Source organism: Siphateles boraxobius, unplaced genomic scaffold (genome assembly GCF_051911475.1).
Source record: "Siphateles boraxobius isolate OS27281-9 unplaced genomic scaffold, OSU_SipBor_1 65, whole genome shotgun sequence".
Lineage (NCBI taxonomy): Eukaryota > Metazoa > Chordata > Actinopteri > Cypriniformes > Leuciscidae > Siphateles > Siphateles boraxobius.
The window spans coordinates 14,485,923-14,509,021 of NW_027509192.1; the positions used below are offsets into that span (position 1 = coordinate 14,485,923).

Genomic DNA, 23,099 nt, shown 5'->3' on the forward strand with positions numbered 1-23,099 from the left:
TCTTGACACAAGAAATGTTTCAAAATGCACAAGAAGCGATCCACAAATGTGCGCAGTCATCCACAATTATACAAGTAGTGATTCACAATTGAATGCTAAGCAGAGTTGTTAGTGTGACAGAAGCATATTTGTATTTAAATCTCATTTTATTTATTTGTGAATTTAATACATTTTTGTGAAGCTCCTAACATACATTTGTGGATCTCATTATATTTATTTGGAAAATTGTTTAATTCTGTGAATATCTTTACATTTATTTGTGGATCATAATCTATTATTTGAAATAATGGAGCGAATATAACTCCATACTCAGTAACCTCGCTCTGTGACTTTGTGTGGTCGAGTTTCTGCTGTTCCTAAACGCTTCCACTTTTCAATAATACCACTTCCAGTTGACTGTGGACAGTGTTGGGGGTAACGCAAGTTTTTACAAGTAACTAGTGTAGGAAACTCAGAAGCGAAGACCAGGAGACTCGACTGTATCTTCAGCGGGATTCTTTATTGGGAACGCGAGCTGTTGTTAGCTGAAGTCATCAAGTCTGACTAAGGCCCCATCCACACTACTGCGTTTTAGTTTAGAAACGGAGAATTAAAATGAATACGTTCTCCGTCCATACCAGCGTTTTAGCTGCATATTAGAATTGATCTCCATCCACATTAAAACGACTGAAAACACGGATCACGTGACCATTCACCTACACTGAGGATGCGCGTACCGGTGTAAACAGGAAACAGATTGACTATTCCTCAGATTTCACTGAGGTTGATAAGTGCCAATCTGGACATTCGAAAGTTTTCGTACCATTCCACAGGAACCACAACTTCAATGATAAAATTATCCCACCATGCGCTGGTTCTTCCTGGCTTAACCCAAAACCGACGCTCCATGTACGGTCGATATCGCCGCTGCACACGGGAATTGTCACAGATCGCTCGAATGTGCCTCCGGCGCATGTAGGCAGCTATAGCATTGTAAAATGCAGAATTTACTTGCACTAACGTAACTGGTAGTCCGGGCTGTTGTTGTATGTTTTCTTTCGTTGTATGACACCCAATCAGAGAGCCGAGCGTGAGCCACTGCGTCATTGCTTCTAAAGTCCTCTGTTTTGACCCGTCTTCACTAAAACGTCCTCCGGAGATTCAAAATGCAAAATGGGGTCGGCAGCGTTTCTAAACTTCTCTGTTTTACGTCTTCGTTTTTGCCGTTTTAGTCTGGACGGGAGGTGCAAACGTAGCAAAAGGTCTTCGTTTCTAAACTAAAACGTAGTAGTGTGGATGGGGCCTAAAGCAATGACCTTAAACAAAGCATGCAAATGAAGTATCCAGGTATAGGAACCCGCCCCAGACTCTAGAGTGTCACCAGTCCTAACCCAATCAGCTTAACTATTCAACGACTGGGACAGGGGCTCCAAGAGTCATTAAAGACAAAACCTTAGAGTCTCAGTAATCTGACTCATTTGACTTACAGTAAAGAGAACAGGACTGGCAGGAAGCTCTTGCTAAAACTTTTGCTAAATGCAAGTTACTTTGTTTTTCCTTGTATTGCCCTGATTTCTCTCAACATGGGGACAGAAGTGCTGTCAGAGTAAGTGCAGAGGAGTTGTGTGTGAACATGTTATTGCATTTATTCCTCTCACTTGCTCAAAAACACAATCAGTATTCTTCAAAATGAATAAAAACAGTGAAATGCAAACTCAGAATATTACACAAACCGGCAATAATTAAACATTAACACAAATATACTTTATGCATTTAATCTCACTTTATAAATCAATGTCTTTGCTTATTCATATTGTTGAATTGGATCATCGAAGGGCCTCAGCAAACACGACATTTATGTTACTTTTTATTTTCTAGCTGAAGTAAGAGTGTTGAACTTCTCCTTCATCCTATTTTTCTGCGTTTCAGAACGGCAGAACAGCTGAAAGGTTTGTTTGAGCGGCGCCTTCTACTGGACAGACGTGAATTTGCATTTCCTTCAGCCTGAGGCTCTATGGGCCTTTTGGCGCTTTTCATCTACACAGTACCAGCTCGACTCGACTCGCCTTTGTTTGGTTTTCCACTGTGTAAAAGTTGTACCTGTACCTGCTTTCGGGTACTTTTTTTGGTATCACCTCCTGCGAGGTTCTAAGCGAGCTGAGGCGATTTTAAAATGTGACGTGAAAACACTGCAGACTGCTGATTGGTCAGAGAGAATCGTCACTATTCACCGCATCATCATTGCACGCGCCACACGGAGCTATTTTTTTCGGCAGTGTTTCGTTTTGCTGCCCTCAGCCTCTCCTGAAACAAAGTTTGTCTTCTTGCTGTGAGAAACAGCCACATCCCGAGGATCAAAAACAGCATACACTTGATTTCCTCCATTGTCCTGTGTGTGTGTGGGTAGCAGGTGTGTGTCGCGTAGTTCCTGTGGCGTCGCTATGACGACCAAGTACTATTGGGGAGGTACTATCTGTAATGGAAAACGGAGCGAAAAGCTAGCCGAGCCGAGTCGAGTTGAGCTGATACTGGTGATGGAAAAGCGCCATTAAGATTTTCCAAAAATAGAACTTGTTTTTTGTTAAAACAATCAAGCAAGCACAGCTGAGGTGAGAAAAAGTAACACAAAAGTAATGTAACGCATTATTTTCCATAAAAAGTAACTAAGTAACGCAGTTAGTTACTTTAAGGGAGTAACCCAATATAGTAACTTTTATAGTATAGTAATAGCAATATAGTAATAGTTACTTTTAAAAGTAACTTTCCCCAAAACTGACGGTGGAATATACACCCACCTAAAGGATTATTAGGAACACCATACTAATACTGTGTTTGACCCCCTTTCGCCTTCAGAACTGCCTTAATTCTACGTGGCATTGATTCAACAAGGTGCTGAAAGCATTCTTTAGAAATGTTGGCCCATATTGATAGGATAGCATCTTGCAGTTGATGGAGATTTGTGCATCCAGGGCACGAAGCTCCCGTTCCACCACATCCCAAAGATGCTCTATTGGGTTGAGATCTGGTGACTGTGGGGGCCATTTAGTACAGTGAACTTATTGTCATGTTTAAGAAACCAATTTGAAATGGTTCGAGCTTTGTGACATGGTGCATTATCTTGCTGGAAGTAGCCATCAGAGTATAGGTACATGGTGGCCATAAAGGGATGGACATGGTCAGAAACAATGCTCAGGTAGGCCGTGGCATTTAAACGATGCCCAATTGGCACTAAGGGGCCTAAAGTGTGCCAAGAAAACATCCCCCACACCATTACACCACCACCACAAGCCTGCACAGTGGTAACAAGGCATGATGGATCCATGTTCTCATTCTGTTTACGCCAAATTCTGACTCTACCATCTGAATGTCTCAACAGAAATCGAGACTCATCAGATTAGGCAACATTTTTCCAGTCTTCAACTGTCCAATTTTGGTGAGCTCCTGCAACTTGTAGCCTCTTTTTCCTATTTGTAGTGGAGAAGAGTGGTACCCGGTGGGGTCTTCTGCTGTTGTAGCCCATCCGCCTCAATGTTGTGCGTGTTGTGGCTTCACAAATGCTTTGCTGCATACCTCGGTTTTAACGAGTGGTTATTTCAGTCGAAGTTGCTCTTCCATCAGCTTGAATCAGTCGGCCCATTCTCCTCTGACCACTAGCATCAACAAGGCATTTTCGCCAACAGAACTGCCGCATACTGGATGTTTTTCCCTTTTCACACCATTCTTTCTAAACCCTAGAAAAGGTTGTGCGTGAAAATCCCAGTAAGGGATTGTAGCAGATTGTGAAATACTCAGACCGGCCCGTCTGGCACCAACAACCAAGCCACGCTCAAAATTGCTTAAATCACCTTTCTGTCTCATTCTGACATTCCGTTTGGAGTTCAGGAGATTGTCTCAACCAGGACCACACCCCTAAATGCATTGAAGCAACTGCCATGTGATTGGTTGATTAGATAATTGCATTAATGAGAAATTGAACAGGTGTTCCCGATAATCCTTTAGGTGAGTATATCAGGGATGTAATTTCATGAACTGAATTATTGCAAAGGCTGCATTCTATCACTACACTTGAATTCACTGAGCTCTTCAGCAAGACACCATTTTATCTCAAATGTTTGTAAATGCAGATTGCATAGCTAGGTGTCAGTAAAGAGGTGTGTCCCAATACAGTACTTTAGTCCATACAGTGCATATTCAATAGAAAAGTTATTTTATTGTAATAATATTCAGAACCTGAATATTCACAATATTTCTGTTTTTACTGTATTTACCAATTTTTTGATAAGAAATTATTTTTAAAAAATCTTACAGATCCCAAACTTTTGAACAGTAGTGCATGTTGAATTATTATCACATGGAATATGTGAACAATTTACAATTAATAATACGAAGTTTTTATTGCAGTAAATTTTCAACATCTTGGTCTTTATATAAAAATAGCCAACATAAAATGTATGATTAAGATCATTTTTGGATGCAACAGTTGCAAAAATGGTGACTCATCTTACCCGACTTTCTACTCCACTGTTTGCAGTGCTCTGTTTGCTGTGCATACTAGTCTGTTTCTCATCTCTGTTCTCTTCCCATACAAGCGCGTTAGTGACCAAGTACACAACGTTAGAATGGCCATTGGGAATGGGATCAGGCCAGAGGTCTGGAGGACGTTCATCAGCAGATTCGGTCATGTTGACATCAAAGAATTCTACGGCTCAACCGAAGGAACCCTGGGCTTTTTGAACTTCGCAGGAAAAATTGGGGCTGTCGGTAGAGTGAATTTTTTACATAAGGTACTAGTCAATAAATGCGCTCTTTACTCTATTGCTCGCATTTCATCAAATTTTTCATTTCATATGTATGAAAACATTCATCTTGTTTCAGAAACTGTATCCATATTCATTTGTTAAGTTTGATCGGGAACAAGAGGAACCTGTAAGAAATGCAAATGGATTTTGCACAGAAGTAGCTAAAGGCAAGTAAAATAGTTTATTTTAATGAAGCATGTTTGTATGCATATAAATAATATAAAAATGAATAAAAAAAAGTAATGAAGCAAAATTGTTAGCCTTATTTTGAAGAATGTGTCATTGACTGTAATACAGGTGAGACAGGTCTACTAGTATCACAGATTACCCAGAAGGCCCAGTTTGCTGGATATGCCAGGGATCCGAAACAGACAGAGAAGAAGAAACTCTACAATGTGTTTAAAAAAGGAGACATTTACTTCAACTCTGCAGATCTGTTCAAGATAGATCATGAAAACTTCATCTACTTCCAGGATCGGGTGGGCGACACTTTTAGGTGAACAAACGCAAAAAAAAATTTCAAGTTACATCTTTAATGGTACAATCAAAGACAGAATTAAAAATAAATGCATGGTTCTGTTCTCAGGTGGAAAGGGGAGAACGTTTCCACAAATGAAGTGTCGGACATCTTGACTAATGCGACGAGTATCAAGGAAGCAAATGTATACGGTGTTGCAGTTCCAGGTTTAATGCTATTTCACTTCATAAATCATAAATCATCTAGTTGACTGTCATAACATTGGTTCATATTTCTTCTAACCTGACACACTTGATCTTTTGTTGAATTTGAAGGGTATGAGGGGAGGATAGGAATGTCTACCATCACATTGAAAAAAGACCATCAGTTTGAGTGTGATGGCATTTTTAGTCATGTGACCACTTACCTCCCCTCTTATGCCAGACCACGTTTCATAAGGATCCAGGTAACATCATAACACAAACCATGCACTAATAAGCTCTCTTTAGGTAGTATCAATATATTTATGTACCATTTCATATTTCCGAATGCACCAAAATCTAAATAAATCCATGTGTTTCTGATTGCAGAACAGTTTGGCTGTAACTTGCACCTTCAAACAGCTCAAAGGGAAGTTGGTAGAGGAGGGCTTCAACCCTGCTGCAATCTCAGATCCTCTGTTTGTTTTAGATGAGAAGGTGAACAGCTACAGACCGCTGACACATGACACATATCAGTCGATATTGGAGGGTCACTTCAGATTGTGAAGAGCAGGATTTGCTCTTTATAATATGCTATAAATGTATTGAGAGAAGTCAGATCTTTTATTCGTTCAGAGCCTTAAATCTACATTTACACTTCCAGGACAGTAACTGTCCAGAGATCACAATTGATTAAATTACTTTCTCTTTTTTTATGTACCAAAGGCAATTTAAAAAATATATATTTTGCTTATTTTGTATATTTCAAAACTCTTGAAAAAGTTTTCACATATGCTTTTTTTATTTTATATCACCCTATCCTTCAGATGTTTTCTCTGACAAAAAGATAATAAAATTTTAAAAACTACTTCATTGTCCGTCTGAAAAGTGTCTTTCTAAGAATTGGATACTTTCCCCTGTAGTCTGAAGTGAACAAATAGTTTTGTAAGAGTTTGCTGTAAGATGATTGGTTCCCACAGAAACCCCCCCACTAGCTCCTGTCTCAAAGGCTGAATTGGATGAGGGTTGCCATGTTGTGAATCTAAAATACTCCCGCATGTAATATATTTGTGTAAATTAGGGGAGGAAAAAAATAATTTAAAAAGTCTCAGTACTTCATACCGTTTTTTCAACATTCTTCTATTTTAAATGCAATTATTATTTATTTTTACAAAGTTTGATTTATTTGGTTTATTGTGTTTAATATGAATAATTGGAGAATATTTTAACAAAATATTGTAATAAGCACACATACATTTCTATAATGACCTACATAATATGTAATTTTTTATTAGCATTTCATGAAATCACGCATCAAAACATGTTTTTTTGTTTGTTTGTTTTTCAACAAAAGCAACAAGATTTCACTACATGTTCTGGGGAGCCAGATAACTAAGTTTTTCTCGCCCAGGGGCCACTAGAGGACCTCAAAATGTCTTTTTCAATATATAAATCATTTCAATCAATTTAAAAAGTACTAAACCTGCTAAAAATAAATACATAAATGAAATAAAATAATGTGACATTATGTTTGTTACTCTGGAGCAGGGCCGTAACCACCATAGGCATTGAGTCGCCCAATTGGAAATGGTCAAATTGAACTGAATTTTTTTTTTTTTAGACACATTAGACATACAAACAAGAGTGAATGTATTTTTAAATAAAATAGTATTTGTAAAGAGTTTAAATGGATCACCTCACAACTAGGCTATAATTAGACCTGGAACTTCTTTTTACCATTCTTGTTTCTTCTTTATTCCATGAAATCCCTTTTGATCCTTTAATTATTTAATTTCTTTAAATACAAAGACCTAAAAATATAAATTTAAAAAACCTTGGTCCCCTTCAATATTTAAGGCATGGTTATAGTCTTGCTCTGGAGAAAAATCTGGTACTTCAGTACATACAAAATTAACATTTTAAATTTGTTCACTCAAGAACATTGGAAAAATCTTATTGTTTTAGTAAAAAATAGATTCTGGTTAAAGAAATGTATATGTCCACATTGTACACAAAAATGCTTTCACTCACAACTGTGAAAATGACGTATGTGGCATCAAGAACTAAAATGCTTGTTACATATTTTATTTTCAAAATTATTTGTTAAATTACAAAGAAGTTTAATTGAGATTAATTATGCATATTTTAATGCAATGCCAGACTTATGTCTTATTTAAACGTGCGTAAACATCCGCACCGAGTTGAAGAAGGGTCTGGCAACCCGACGAGGCTTTGAGTCGGGGGTGGATCAGAATAATGTAATCTCTCTCTGGAGCCCCAAAAGGGCTGAACTTGCATTTAGAGAATGTGGCCCATGAATTTTAAGACTGTGGAAGTAGTGTCAGGCTATGGCATGTAGTTAATCTCAAACCCCTAGATTGCACAAACTCTAGTAAACATGTATATGTGGATGACTCTTCTCGCGGGCTTGGCTCTTCTCCCCGCGCTGCTGAAAACTTTCTTCCCGTATTTTTTCCAGGATTGCGTGTACATATACAGAGCGCTTGGATTTGGAATCCGATTAAATGTATACAAACGGAAAACTCCATTCTACAGTATTGTGGACTGTTTTTTGAAAGCTGTGGAGAAACACCCGCGGAGAGCGTTTATTCATTTCGAGGGGAAGACCTACACTTATGAAGAGGTGGATAAGGAGAGTAACAAAGTGGCGGATGCTTTGCGCTCGGTGGCCGCGCTCAAAGAAGGGGACACGGTCGCGCTCTTCCTGGGGAACGAGCCTCGGTTCGTGTGGACCTGGCTCGGCCTGGCCAAGCTGGGTTGTCCCGCTGCACTCCTGAACTTCAATATCAGATCCAAATCACTCCTTCACTGCTTCTCCTGCTGCGGCGCGAACGTGCTCATAGCAGCTGCTGGTAAGATATATGTATATACAGATGCACTCTCCAGAGAGCGCATATATACGGATGTAGAGCCTATATACAGATCACATGGCTAGCCTACTATAGTCATGCTGCGAGGCCTTGGCACTGATTCCCAACCATTCTCTTAATGTGTACCCACTTTTGAGAAGTAGGCTTCTTTGCTTTCTTAAATATATAAAACAAAAATTATGACTAAAAAATACGTACGCATGCAATAAGGTTGTAGGGGCTATTCACAAGTAAAGGGTTCCGTGACTATTTTACATATAGCAGGGTTTCAACTTTCAATAATTATTATTTTTCTTTTATACAATGTTACTACAATTATTAAGGATGGACTTTTTTGTTATAAAGTATTTTATCTAGTTAATTGGATAACTGGCATTCTTTCTGACACAACAGCGCATTGGTTTGCAACAACACTGCGCAGGGATACGATGAGCTGTGTCCTGTTGCACGGAGCTATAGCTGAACAAACTCTTGAGTTTCAGATTAGGTTTAGAGATGACAGATTCATATATATCCAGCCTGGTTCAGCGGTCTCACAAAGCTCCGTATAAACGTTCTCTGTCAAGGGTTTGATTCTGAGTTTGTGATTAACGCTGAAGCGCGTGCACCTGAAAGTGTGACAGGTGCTGCAAACAGCCAAGCTCGCGGAACGTGGAGAGCGTCAGCTTGATTCACGGCGCAATTCACTTCTCTTCTCTTCTGAACATTAGAGATAATTTTGTAAAGTATCATGAAGTCAAGAGCGTTTACAAGGTAGGAATAAACACTGCTGCTGCAGCGTACGTTTGAGAAGGCAGCTGAAATAAAATATCGGACTATCAATGCTTGATGTGAATCAAAGATAGGCTATAGGCCGAATAATTATAGGTTTACAAAGAGCTCAAATGAATACACGTTGTTTAAAATCATTATATATGAATGCTTGTATTATATTTATATTCATTTAAAAGCCAAGTTTAATTGTCAATTTATAGGCCACTTATTGAAAGGAAGCTTGTTTCCGCCACAGAATAGAACATTTTGAAAGATAGGCTAATTGCGACTTTCTCACAATCGCGAGTTTACATCTCGCAATTCTGACTTTAGGCCTTTCTCAGAATTGCAAGATATAAAGTCAGAATTGCGTGTTATAAAGTCAGAATTGCGTGATATAGTTGCAATTGTGTGTAATAAAGGCAGAATTGTGAGATATAAACACACAATTCTGACTTTTTCTCGCAATTGCGAGTCGCGACTTTATATCACGCAATTCTGATGTAACTTGCAATTGTGAGAAAAAAGTCAGAATTGTGAGATAAAAAGTCGCAATTACCTTTTTAGTATATTATTTATTTATTAGTATATTTAGTATATTTATTATTTATATATTATTCTGAGGTGGAAACAAGCTTCCATAAAATTCATATTATATAAATTTAATAAATAATTAGCAGCAAAAGATGAGCAATTTTGTCTCTATTTTTTATATACAAAAAACAGCTTTAATTTGGAGCGATAGATCTAGGGGGAGTGGCTTTATTGCATCAGATACATGTCACTTTGTTCTGAGCTGATTGATCCAGCTTTGGTCCGCGATCTCTAACCCAGAATAAAACCTGTTCCAGAGCAGGTTAGCCATAGCAAAAGTTACCATGGCGATGAACCGTTAAAAACCAGTCCACCTTCTTGAGCCCGAAAAACCAGAACTTCCTCAAACCTCGAACTTGGGTAGCAACCGAAACCAGCTTAGTGCAACAGGCGTTTCGTGCCATTGCTTATTTTGGATTTTCCGCGCGCCTGGAACGCTGTATTGACCAATCAGAAGAAAGAACGGGATCTTTCCCCAAGATGTTCTTGCTGCCAGGGGCGTCATGCAAGCCAAAATTCTGGGGGGCACAATCTGAGGCAATTCTTTTCTGACGGTTAGACTAGGCTAGCTATCGATAACGTTACACTGACACAACTTAAGTTAATGGTCTGAATTCGCAGCTAATATTAAATCCATAACTATTTGATCAAGTTAAAATGTCCAGGTCAACCACAAATAATCCCACTACCTTTTAATATCATCCGATAACTAATTAAATGCCGATTTGTTGCTTTGCCCACTTACCACTTCAAGACCATATGTAAAACATTGCCAGCTCAACGTGCGAGACGAGTGAGTTGCTTGAACATACACAGCAAAGATTCTAGAGCGCTGATTTGATATACACAGACACCATATTAGGAAAAAGGGGCGGGCCGATGCTGACCGATTTATTACACATCCAGAAGAATCAGGCATGTGATTGGCTAAGGACAAAAAAGCAGGAAAATATACAAATTTTCTTGTTTTATTAACATTAAATAGATAGTTCTCCCAAAAAATTTAATTGTACATTTTTAATTGTATTAAATTTACAATTTGTATTAAATTTTGTAAATTTAATTGTAAATTTACTCTCTCAAGTTGTTTTAAACCTGAATAAGTTTTTTTCTTCTGTTGAAGTTATTTGGAAGAATGTGGGTAACCAAACAGTTGATGTACCCCAGTGATTTCCATAGTATTTTTTTCACAATGGAAGTCAATGGGGACCAGCACTCTCTGTCTGGTTACTCACATTCTTCAAAATATCTTCTTTTGTGTTCAGCACAATAAATAAATTAATATCGGTTTGGAACAACATTACAGTGAATAAATAATGACAGAATTTTTATTTTTGGGTGAACTATCCCTTTAAGGACAAGCGGCTGCATCTTTATTATTAGGGCTACTGTCTCTTTAAGACCTGTACGCAACGCGTCTAATTTGACAAGCAGATTTCTCTCAATTTTCTCGGTTTGCTTTCAGTTTAGACATAACCAACTTTCCTTATGTATTTGTGTGTAACCCTTGTGTGTATTTGAGAGTATTAGCGAAATAAGACTCGAAAGATAACTTAGTCCAGTAACCAGGCGCTGTTAGACAGGCTTTTTAGTGCATGTGCACGTCGGGTGTTCGCACTCAGTTAAGCACATGTTAGAACAGCGCATCAGCAGTGAATGACATGTTTAACCGGCAAGGCTTTAAAGCACATGCAAATAATTAACTTTTGTGAACTCACTGAACTGATGTGTCCCGTTCCTCTCCGCTAACATTTGATATGAGTATTTGTCGCATTGTAGCCTACACTAATGCTGTTGAGACGGAGGCGCCAGAACTGCAACTGATAGAATGCACGATATGTATTTCTACAAAAGCAGTCAGCAGCTTGTTTGGAGCAAGGATCATAGCGCAAATTTGAACTATATCGATATGGTCTAATTCCATATCACATTTAAAAATATATATATATATTTTTTATATCGATATCGGCCAGTCCTACTGGTGGCCTAACGGCGATGTTTTTGTCAACTTACAACGATACCACTGTAGCGCGAGAGCGACCGAGGTACGAAATTGAGCAGGTGAACAAGCTGAACGCAAATACGTCCTTGTTGATATGATACTTGGAAAGGAAGGAAAAAATCTGTACGCACGTCAGCCTGTTATGTCCTCATATCGCCTCTCCTTTTCACTCTGGCAAATCGGAAAATCCGGAAAAATCACATTCCTGAGAATAGGCTACATTCGAGCACTGGTAATTATGGAGCATAATAGGAATCAAAAAAATTATCAGGGTGGAAAAATATGAGGGGGCACGTGAATGGGCATGACGCCACTGCTTGCTGCAGCCTGTAATGCAATGACGTACTGCATTAAATCCAATAGCCTATGCAGTGGACTCGTTTCCCCCCCAAAACCAGTTAGGGTGTAGGGCAAGTTTAGGGGTTAGTATCTGTTGTACCGCTATGTGATCAGCATTGTGGTTGACATGAGTAATCCAATCTTATGACTGTGGGGCGGAGTCTGCGCTAATTCGACACAGGTTTGGGCAATAAAAAACCAGTGTCCACCACTTGTTGGATTTAAAGGATAACTAAGTAAGATTTTTACCTTAAAATAATGTTTCCAAAATCGTTTCAGTGGTTCATCAAGTCGTGACATGGTGAAATGCACTTATGCCACAGCTTTGCGGTCCTTTATCTGATATATCCACGCTATGTAAGATTCCCAGATCGGGTCGCGTTTCTGTAGTTCTAATGAGACATAAGAAAACTACTAATTTGACTTGCTTTACGGCAAGCATTACAATTGACCCTTCGCTAAGCCCCGCCCTCCTTAGTTATTGTTGCTACGCCTGTCAAGCTTTCGCGTCTAGCACATCTATTACAGTGTGTATGCACCGGTGTCAGACATTCCCAATGAGATAATTAGTAATGTTTGGCGAACATGTGAAATATCTGAGAGAGCAAGACAAAAGGGACTGCAGTATGCATTCGAGGGATATATCCACGACATGATATGCAGCCTATTAGAGAATAATTTAATAAAAATTGAAGCTAAAGCCTATAGTCGCAGCAACAGCGCCTCATACGCTGAGCATTCAAATGGGAAACACACAAATTGAGGAACAGCTATGTTCGTGCACAGCAGGGTAAGTGAAATGTGAAAATAATCGAATAATTATTATAAATCAAACAGCTTATCCATAAATCTTTTGGAATAACACTAACACCCGGAGAGCCGCGATCGGATTGGGTTAAAGTTACTAAGTCAGCCGTCGTCGATTAACAAAATGCTGAAATATATTTTAAAGTATGTCAGTGAGCCTCCGTCTTGTCTTGAATCGTCATATTTTACGTTAAAATATATGCATTGTGAACAAAGAACCGTCATTATTTCCAAGCAATAGGTGTTTTTGTTAATCCTGTCGACATTTAGTTGTGAATGGGGTCTCCCACACTGCTTGATCCACGCCCGTCATTTCTCCCCTTGGCTTTTAGATTTTCGGGAAGGAAAAAAATCCCACTCCCCCGTCCAAACTTTTAGGATAGCGGGTATCAGATTTGCACAATCCATACGCACGCTTCGGCATGTTTCCCTCGCTCGAAAGCTTGCCAGACCTCCCGCGCCTAGTTACGGTTGCTAAAACACGATTGGCCAGTGGCGGTTTTTGGGCGTGGCTTAGCGAAGGGTCAATTGCTACAATTGCTCATTTGTGATGTCGCAATACATCATACTTTCATAAAATCATGCATCATACTCTACCTTGTCTGTGGCCGTTGTTGATTCCAAAGCCGGTGCTGGATAAACAGAGAGCATGTGCGTACGTGCGCGTGCGACAGAAGGCTGCGGTAGGCTAAATTGTTTACAACAGCGGTAATAGACAATTCTGCTTCCAACCTGTAGCGTGACCGGCCGCAGAGGAAAAGTTACTTGGTGCTGCTTTAATAAAGTAGGACAGTCTCACGCCCCACCCCCCAATTTCTTTACAAAAATTCGCAATAATGATAAGTGATATCCATTATCCTCATTGTTTAACGTGAATGCCTTTTTATAAACTTTAACCTGCAAACCTTTAGATGTCAAGTTTATTTTAGCTGTACGAAAACACTCCGTTATGCTGCTTTATACTGCAAACTGGTATTTGCAGTCATTTTAATTTAACAATGTTTAATAATATTTTAGCAATATATTATTTTAATCTAAAAACGCATTGGTTTGTAGCTGCAAATAATTTTACCATATATTCACCTTTGAGTCTTAAACATTTACAGTACTTCCATATTGAAAATGAAGGTGGATAATATTGAGTTAAAATTAGCACATTAAAGCAGTGGTATCCTACTTGAGCCCTACTTATGTGGTTAAGGGGTACAGAAGACAAAAGTTTGTGAAACACTGGCCTAGACAGAGGATTCAAGCACATGCTGTGCATGTGAAAACCGGCCAACTTGTTTGGGAACAGATATTTGGAAGACTTTCGCCTTTGTCGCCATTGGCTTTTGGCTTGCTTAGTTGGGGACATTTAATTTTATATTTAACAATATCATTGCAGAATTATTTTCCTGTTATCTCTGTAAAGCTGCTTTGAAACAATCTGTATTGTAAAAAGCGCTATATAAATAAAGGTGACTTGACTTATCCATAATGTCGGATTCAGATTTTTTTAGTGTTAAAATAATGTTTTTTTTTAAATGAGATGTCATATTGAAATCAGACTGCAGTTAAGTGTTTGTTTCTCTTGCAGAGCTTCGTGATGCTGTTGAGGAGATACTGCCAGCACTGAAAGAAAAGGGGATAACTGTATACCTCCTGTCAGATGAGAGCACTACAGACGGCATTCAGTGTATTGGTCAGGCCATCGCTAAGGCTTCAGATAAGCCGCTGTCCCCGTCTCTCAGGTCCAATGTCCACATCAGGAGTACAGCACTGTATATCTACACTTCTGGCACTACAGGTATCAGTCAAGGCCAAATGTAGAGGGTTATGTAATATTTATTGTTATATTCCGTTCAATAGCATACCAAATCAGGCGGATATTGCTAATAAAAAATGCTGTATATGACTCTATGTCAGGGGTCTCCAACCTTTTTTCATTTGAGAGCTACTTTTTAAAAAAGATAGTGGCCGAGAGGTTCTCATGTAATACAATACTTAAATCTCTTAAATAATGTCTCATAACTCTCATATTAACAACTATCTAAACTGTATTACACCTAAAAGTGTTCTTGTAGGCCCATATGTGTCACCCTTAAATGTCAGAGAAAAGAACAGAATCAGAGATGATTTTTTTTTAAATAAAATCGTACTTTGCATATTATACTGTAAAAACAAAACACATAATTATAGTTGATTTTATAGTGCATCTCAACTAGAGATGAAATGGCATGAAAATTTCATTTCATGATTATAGTGAGCAAAATGATCACGGTTATCACAGAATCCTGTTCAAAAAGTACTAATACTACACAATAAAATCAATTCACCCATTTTTATGTCGAAAACCAGCAAATAACAAATATAATTAGCATTAATATGCACTTTTTGTTTACATAAACATTAAAATAACAACATTAAAAATGATGGCCAGATTTTAAAGGAGTGTCTTGTGACATGTTCTACATCTACATCTACTAGTATGTAGCCTACAAGTTCAAATAAAGTTTTGAAAAAAAAAAGATTTATAAAAAGATAAATAACTGACATTTACAATGCACATTAGCTTATCTTTTATTATTAATAGTAAAATTCGGTCCGATTTTACCGTGGCGTCTGTCGTTGCTATGCAACCATACACTGCGCTCTCCACAATGACAAAGAAGTTTTAGTAGCTAATGGATTTTTTCATCTCGCTGCGCCTGGAAAAAATGAGCGCGTCGCTTCAATTATGAGCTTCCTAGATTTGAAATAACGAACTTGAGCGCGCAAAAGACGGGATATGTGAACTGCCCCTTGGCGAGTTACCTCCAATCAGGCCACGAGCTACTGGTAGCTCGCGAGCGACGTGTTGGAGACCCCTGCTCTATGTGCTGTAAAAATGCATCCCTAAATAACACTGGTATTCTGGTCCATGGAGGTCTTCCTAAGGCAGCCTATGTGACCCATGAGAGGGTCTGGGCTTCGTCATTCATCCAGGGTGTTTGTGGAGTGACGTCTGAAGACATATTCTACATCAATCTGCCTCTGTATCACAGCGCTGGATTCCTCATCGGACTCGTTGGATCCATTGAAAGAGGTATAATGGATTATATGATATGCCACATTATATATTAAGAAATGCTCGACTGGTTATAGCGCAGCTTACAAATGAACTTTTTTTCCAGGTAACACTGTTGTTTTGCGGAGAAAGTTTTCTGCCTCTCAGTTCTGGGACGACTGCAGGAAGTACAACATAACTGTGATGCAGTACATTGGTGAAACACTGCGCTACCTCTGCAATGCACCAAAGGTAGAAACGCGTATCATGTTGAACTGTGAAGATATTTCTTCTAAAGTTTTAACTTTTATTAGCTCTGTTCCAAAACCTACCTAGACTTGTGTTACAAAGGCTTGTCCAAAAGGTAGCAAAAGGTATTACGCTGCCTTATGAAGGTGCGGTCACATTACCGAAATTTTTGCCAAATTTCGTGTCCAAAAAGTTCCATTTTCTGCAGTAGCGGCCTTTGCTGTGTTTCACCGTTTTTATTTGGAACGGGACCCACAACAGAAGGTGCCTCTGCTTGCGCTCGAAAAAGAGTGCCGTCCCCGAGGGTTGGAAACTAACGGGGGCTTGGGGCAAAACTACCATCAAAATTAGTAACAATGCTTCCATGGTGCAAAAAAAGTCAGAATGGTTCCTCTAGAATGGAGGGCCAGAATGTTTCTCTCACGCAAAATTCCTGATTACATAGATTCCTATTGAAATGACTGGATTTCACCCACCCACTTAGGAGGGTTTATGACCATTAGCATGTTCCAATATGTACCTCACTCCTCTGGACTCAAGAAGCTCACTAGCGGCTGCGGTGTTTAGCGTCCTTGTTAGCGCGCCCGCCTCCTCGAGACCCCGGTTCGAATCCCGCTTGGTTATACTTTGAAGGCAACTCATTTGGTTTTGGACAGAACTATTGTGTTGGAAACTTTGAGGCAGTGCAAAGATAAAACCACAAACTGTGCTGTTCTATGTTTTCTGCTGTACAGAAAGACAATGACCGAAACCACAAGGTGAAGATCGCCATTGGTAATGGCGTACGAGCAGACGTCTGGAAAGATTTCCTGAACCGCTTCGGACGCATTAATGTCCGAGAGCTCTATGCTGCCACAGAGGGAAATGTCGGCTTCATCAATTACACGGATAAAGTCGGAGTGGTCGGCCGTATCAATATTATCAGCAAGGTAAGTTTGACAACACATTTCTTAGCTTCGAGAAAGGCATCTTTGTGCAAAGTCAACTTGATTGCCATTTTTTTCCACAGGTGTTTTTCCCCTTTGCCCTCATCAAGTTTGACATTGAGAAAGAAGAACCCGTGAGGAACACTGAGGGTCTGTGTATCCCAGTCGGAAGAGGTAGGTCAGGTGCTAGCGTTGTGGTTTTTGCAGTATGATTAATTTTATTGCCATGTGGCATCAGTAAAGATAGTACAATGTGTTTGTTTAGTCTAGTATTTGAGGTTTTCGTGACTCAAACTTCCATTGACCTTTTGCTAGGAACCTTGTCATAAAAAGTTATTATTTAACATGTTACATATGGATCTATACCTCTACAGTTGTTGATATTAAATGTTTCACAGATGAGGTGGGCCTTCTGGTCGGGAAGATCACGAAACACACCCCTTTTGTCGGCTACGCTGGGAACAAGCAGCAGACCGAGAAGAAGAGACTTAGTAATGTGTTTGTGAAAGGAGATCTGTATTTCAACAGTGGAGATCTGCTGAGAATCGACAACGAGAACTTTGTGTACTTTCAGGATCGAGTTGGAGACACGTTCAGGTAGCGTAGCTTCAGCTGAAGAATCTGTGAAGTGCATGTGCACACTTCTTGGAGTTTCAAGCATTGCTGTCATTTGTAATTGCAGGTGGAAAGGCGAGAATGTGGCTACAACTGAGGTGGCGGATATTCTCATGATGGTGGACTGCATTGAGGAGGCCAATGTGTATGGAGTCAAAGTTGAAGGTAGATGTTATAATTTGCATATAACAATGATTCGAATGGAAAAGAGTTGGGAATCGAATGGATTTCATGATGATACTTATAAACTAGTTAGAGATGTTGCTTGATATATTAAACCACGTCATTACATTACCCAAAATGGAAATCCTCTCATCATTTACTCACCCTCATGTCATCCCTGATGTTTATGACTTTCTTTCTTCAGATAAACACAAACAAAGATTTTTAGGAAAATAATCAATCTCAGTGAGTTCATATAATGCCAATGAATGTCTGTCGCTCGGTTGACGCTTGCACAACACACACCCTTCATACATAAATTGTCAGATTCCGTCAACTTCCCGAACACACTCAAGAAATATAAATGCGTTCAGCCCAAGCAAAGGCTGGAAATAGGCTTTATAGTTGGTCATATACATACAGCCGTTATATATCACATACTCAGCACTTGATTGGTCCTGGTTAAACAATTCACTAAAACGCTCCCACACGGTACTTTTCTTTCTTTCCTTCCTTTCTTTTGTTTTTAATTCTCCTTTTTAATATTTCTCTCGAATCTGTTTTGCTTTAACAAGTGGACCCCACAACTGCGTAGCTGGTCTGCAAATTAGTGCCTGACATAAAATTAAGTTTTAAACACGTTGATATTTCCATCATGTTGGAAAACATTCTTATCTGAATAATTTAAGCATGTGTATATTTTTAGTTAAAGCTGTCAAGTTATTAAAGAGTTAATACACCCAAAAATGAAAATTCTCTCATTTACTCACCCCCATGTTGTTTCAAACCCGTAAGACTTTCGTTCATCTTCAGAACACAAATGAAGAACTTTTTAATGAAATCTGAGAGATTTCTGTCCCTTCATTGACAGTCTACACAACTGACACTGCCACGCTTCAAAAGTTGATCGTAAAACTAATCCATAAGAATCAAGCTGTTTAGTCCGCATTTTCTGAAGAGACACAATCGCATTATATGATGAAAAGATAGAATTTAGTCTTTTATTCACATATAAACATTCATCAGCGAACGTAAACAGAAGGTCAACCGAACCTGCTAGACACGTGAGAACAAACCTCTAGTGGAAGCGAATGAAAGTTGAAATGCGAATAAAAGCCTTAATTAAATCTGTTCATCATATAAAGCGATCGTGTCTCTTGAGAAAATTTGGACTAAACCACTCAATTCATATGGATTAATTTTATGATCTCTTTATGAACTTTTTGAAGCATCAAAGTGGTAGTTGCGTAGTTGTCAATGGAGGGCCAAATCTCTCGGATTTCATTAACAAAAAAATCTTTGTGTTTTGAAGATGAACGCAAGTTTATTCGTAAACTTACGAGTTTGGAACGACAAATAATGACAGTTAATGCTGACAGAATTAAAATGTTTGGGTGAACTTTAGCCATATCTTTGACCAATAAGGAGGTGCTCAAAGGCATATGATTTCCTTGATTGGTTTCCCCTGAGGAGATATACTTTGTTGAAAACAAAAGTAAAAGAGTCTTTATTAAAATAAACGCATGATTTATCTCTCATCCACCTGCAATTAATTGGAAAGTTATTTTTTACTAATTGACCTGCGGAATATCTGCAGTGTCCGCGGATATAACCGACAACCGAGCGGCAGCCATTTTATGCCACTACATGGACTCAAGAGATGGATTATTTTCCTAAAGATATTAATTTGTGTTTATCTAAAGCAAGTCATATTAAATATCAGGGATGACATGAGGGTGATCATGTAAAAGAAGAAAATTGTCATTTGGGATATCCCTTTAAATTAGATTTGGAAATGTAAAAATAAAATAAATAAATACATTCAAAGGAACCACATTTTGCTGTAATAAGTGGTCCTTAATAATATATTAAATATATATTACATTTTAAAAATGAATCATTAAAGGTATAGCGGAGGATCTTTCCGAATTTTAGAGAAGACCCGCCCTCTCCAATTTTTTTAAAAATGCACATATGCGCCGCACTCTATTTGCTCCCGAGAGGGAACGCCTATTAAACGTGTTGAGTGACCGAGGACTCAAGATATGATATGCAATGGAGAAGTAGCTTGTTGCATTTGTGTAATAAATACTATGGTGAACACATTGTAATTATCGAAAATGAACACACAAGGTTTTAGAATATTTCAGCGTGATGCCATTTGGTCATAAGGCTACTTCAGACAAATTGAGATGTTTACCGTGTCTACGCGGTGCATGACTTGTGCCAGGGCTAGCATCGCTAATCATAGCTTACATTAACTTTTACTAGCAGTGATTTTAAATGGATTTCTCCAAATAGCATGACAAACTTTACCTGTCTAGTAGAATCTTCGTGACTGCGGCATTACTGGGAAGCCCAACCTGTGCTTTTAGCGCACGCCAGCGTGTGAAATTTTCACCCAAAATCACTCTGGTCCGGTTTCTATATTCTGCGGCCTTTCTCTTCTTATCATACACTTCGTATACATTTTTTCTCTTTCGACCCTCAGCCATTTTCAAAGGAATGGCTGAAACCGTAACTCATCACACATAATACACCTGAAAGTGCCCATGCGCAGAAAGTGAAAACTACATAGGGACGAGCACGTACCGTATCACCAGAATGATTGATACTTAGGTGGACCAATAGTATAGGCTACCCACCCGGAAAAAGAAAATCCTCCGCTATACCTTTAAGCTGTTGTTGTTTTTTTAAGTATAAAGCATTATGGCTGTAATATACAACATGACTTTTGCCCAGATTTGCAGTCTTTTAGTTGACAGTTTTCACATAAAATCACAGATGATTGGAACATATTCCAATTTTCTATCTTAAGACTGATTGCATGCAGTCGGAGGATATGAAACATGTTTGATAGACACAATGTGTCTGGTTACAAGTTGGGTTGTTCAGAACAAACTCACACAACTTCAAAGGCAGCAAGTGTATGATGAGTCATTACATTCCTAACAATTTTCATCATTATTCAAATTTAAGAACATGCTTATATTTCAATATTAAAATCTATGGTGTCTTCAGGCCATGAAGGAAGGATTGGAATGGCAGCTGTGAAACTGAAAGAGGGCAGAGAGTTTGACTGCGTCACCATTTGCAGTGTTTTGGCAAACTATCTTCCAGTGTACGCCAGACCTCGATTCATCCGCATTCAGGTACGCCATCTTACCTAGAAACATTCCCATGAATCTTGCTCATAGACGCCGTCCTCTCCAGTCTCGGCTTCGCTCTGTGAAACTCAGCAAAGGCAAATTTGTCTTTCAGAATTCCTTGGAAGTCACAGGAACTTTCAAGATGAAAAAAGTGAAGCTGGTGGAGGAAGGCTTTGACCCAACATTAATACAAGATCCTCTCTACTTCCTGGATCTGACGCAAAAGCAATACATTCCACTCTCTCAGGAAATTCATAACTCGATCATGTCGCATGACATTAAACTGTAATAAGCATAAAATAAGCTAACGGTACAATTCTGAAATCTACTAACCAGTAGTTGCCTACTAATCTCAGGGAAAACAATTGATTCAATTGAATGATTTTAATCTTTACAGACCAGTACAGTCAACTGTTTTATATTAGTTTACTCTCTTATCACTTAACCTTGTTAATAATGTACATTTATAATTTTATCTTAAGTTGTAATAAACTTAATTAGAATCTAATAAGATTGTGTTACACTAAATATGCACAACTTCAACTCTCAAGTCAGCGATTCTCAAAGTTGATTATGAACGATAACTTCTAAATATTTAAAGACAGCCTTACTGAGAGCTATAAGGTTGTTAATCGATGGTATTTACTTCTGTTGAAGGTGTCAGCCCGCATTATTTCAACTTAGTTTTAAAATAACTGCAGATTTTGTGGTGAGAAACTACATTACCCATGATGCTATATAGAAAATTCCACCAATCAGTCGAAACAAGTAAACTGCAGCAAAGATCTGTCAATCTCCCCTTCTCTGAAAATACTTATATATATATATATATATAAAAATCAACCAATTTTAAATTGGTTTTTATATTCTCCACCACTTTTAATTCGAGTATGCTGTTCTCAATGCTTCATGGGATTGTAGTTCTTTATCTCACTAAAGCCATTAAATATAGGAACTTGTTTTTGTCCGATTCTCAAATACTGTCTTCACGTGTTTTTTTCTAACCTCAAAGAATGTGTCCAATCAAACTTCTTTGAAATTTCTACCAAAACACCTTTAATTTGATCTGAACTCTTTCCCTACCAACATATTTTAAAAAAAAAGTTGCCAGTCACTGCCAGTGTTTTTTTTTTTTAAATAATTTTCACAAAACTGATGCATTTAAAAGGTAATGGCTAAACCTATCATTACAAAAGTGCTGCTGAAGATTCAATATAATGTAGAAAACATGGAATAAATACATTTTCGTCAGGTTAGATGCTGATAATTAATCACTCAAACCCCTTTATCTAAACCTCTCTACATAACCGCCGGACTCGCACGCGCGAGATATTAAACTACCTCCATATCTGAAGTTTAACACTTTTCACTCGTGTTTGTAGTTCTAACCGAATCCTCGTGCAACGCGCGATGGGTTGTGTGCATCGATCTGCACTTCGGATTCTGACCGGAAATAGTAGACCATCCGGGTATCTTTGGAACACTCATTTCAACATACTACGGTTTGGGACGTACTAATTCTATTTTCGAATACTATTTAGGACGGATAGTATGCGAATTTGGACTGGGCCATGGAGTAGATCGAGTCCATCAACACCCCTAATGCTTCACAGTCCTATACCTCATCCTGGGTCGACAGTTCATTCAATAACATAAGCAGTTTTGATTTATATGCTGTTTAATGTTGCTGATCGCATTAGCTTGCATGTGCATAAGCAATGCTTCTATCGCTTGTTTCGGCTTTTTTTCCACCTGTTTTGATCTGGAGAATCTGCACTCGTTCAGAGGATGTCATAGCGTCCCCTATCTTATTACAGTGAATCTTCCAGCAATGATGGGGAAAGAGTTTGACATTTTTATTCACTGTAGTACAATAATTGTGGTTCTGAGTTTCCACTTGCTGTCCGATGTAAAAAACCAGCAGTTGAGAGTCGCTGCTTTAGGGTTGAAAATTCATTCTTCTGAGCCAACAGCTTCTAAGAAAGCAGACCGCTGGTTTCCTCAGCCGGTCGAGAGTTTGCCTCTGTAATCAGCTGCACTAGCTGTTTTAAGTAGGTGAAAAGCCAAGTGCACTAAACTCATGACCTCAAAAATAAACATTTCTAAACACCACAAACCCCGATGAGCCAGTTTCATTCTGTACCCGATA

The 23,099-nt window shown here is 38.6% G+C and overlaps 2 protein-coding genes across 2 annotated transcripts in view; both read left to right on the plus strand.

The window, feature by feature from the left end:
- LOC143721059 (long-chain fatty acid transport protein 2-like) overlaps positions 1-6,303 on the plus strand; it is a 9,761-nt gene extending 3,458 nt beyond the window's left edge. Inside the window, exons 5-10 of the mRNA XM_077211168.1 lie at positions 4,569-4,763; positions 4,855-4,945; positions 5,076-5,274; positions 5,365-5,462; positions 5,571-5,701; positions 5,826-6,303. Coding sequence (XP_077067283.1) covers positions 4,569-4,763; positions 4,855-4,945; positions 5,076-5,274; positions 5,365-5,462; positions 5,571-5,701; positions 5,826-6,002 — 891 coding nt within the window. The 3' untranslated portion in view covers positions 6,003-6,303. The remainder of the gene's footprint in view (positions 1-4,568; positions 4,764-4,854; positions 4,946-5,075; positions 5,275-5,364; positions 5,463-5,570; positions 5,702-5,825) is intronic.
- Positions 6,304-7,658: 1,355 nt separating this feature from the next.
- Positions 7,659-23,066, plus strand: slc27a2 (solute carrier family 27 member 2). Its single transcript, XM_077211223.1, has 10 exons — positions 7,659-8,308; positions 14,401-14,610; positions 15,730-15,888; positions 15,977-16,101; positions 16,833-17,027; positions 17,108-17,198; positions 17,423-17,621; positions 17,707-17,804; positions 20,823-20,953; positions 21,063-23,066. Exons 1-10 carry the CDS (start codon positions 7,834-7,836, stop codon positions 21,237-21,239), a joined length of 1,860 nt encoding a protein of 619 aa, XP_077067338.1. The 5' UTR covers positions 7,659-7,833; the 3' UTR covers positions 21,240-23,066.
- The last annotated feature ends 33 nt before the right edge of the window (positions 23,067-23,099 follow it).

Bases quoted from the DNA above. Each gene is read 5' to 3' on its own strand.
- slc27a2 (XM_077211223.1), top strand. From the start codon at position 7,834: ATGTATATGTGGATGACTCTTCTCGCGGGCTTGGCTCTTCTCCCCGCG. The intron at 17,622-17,706 runs GTAGCGTAGCTT...TTGTAATTGCAG, and splicing joins CGAGTTGGAGACACGTTCAG to GTGGAAAGGCGAGAATGTGG. The intron at 20,954-21,062 runs GTACGCCATCTT...TTTGTCTTTCAG, and splicing joins CTCGATTCATCCGCATTCAG to AATTCCTTGGAAGTCACAGG.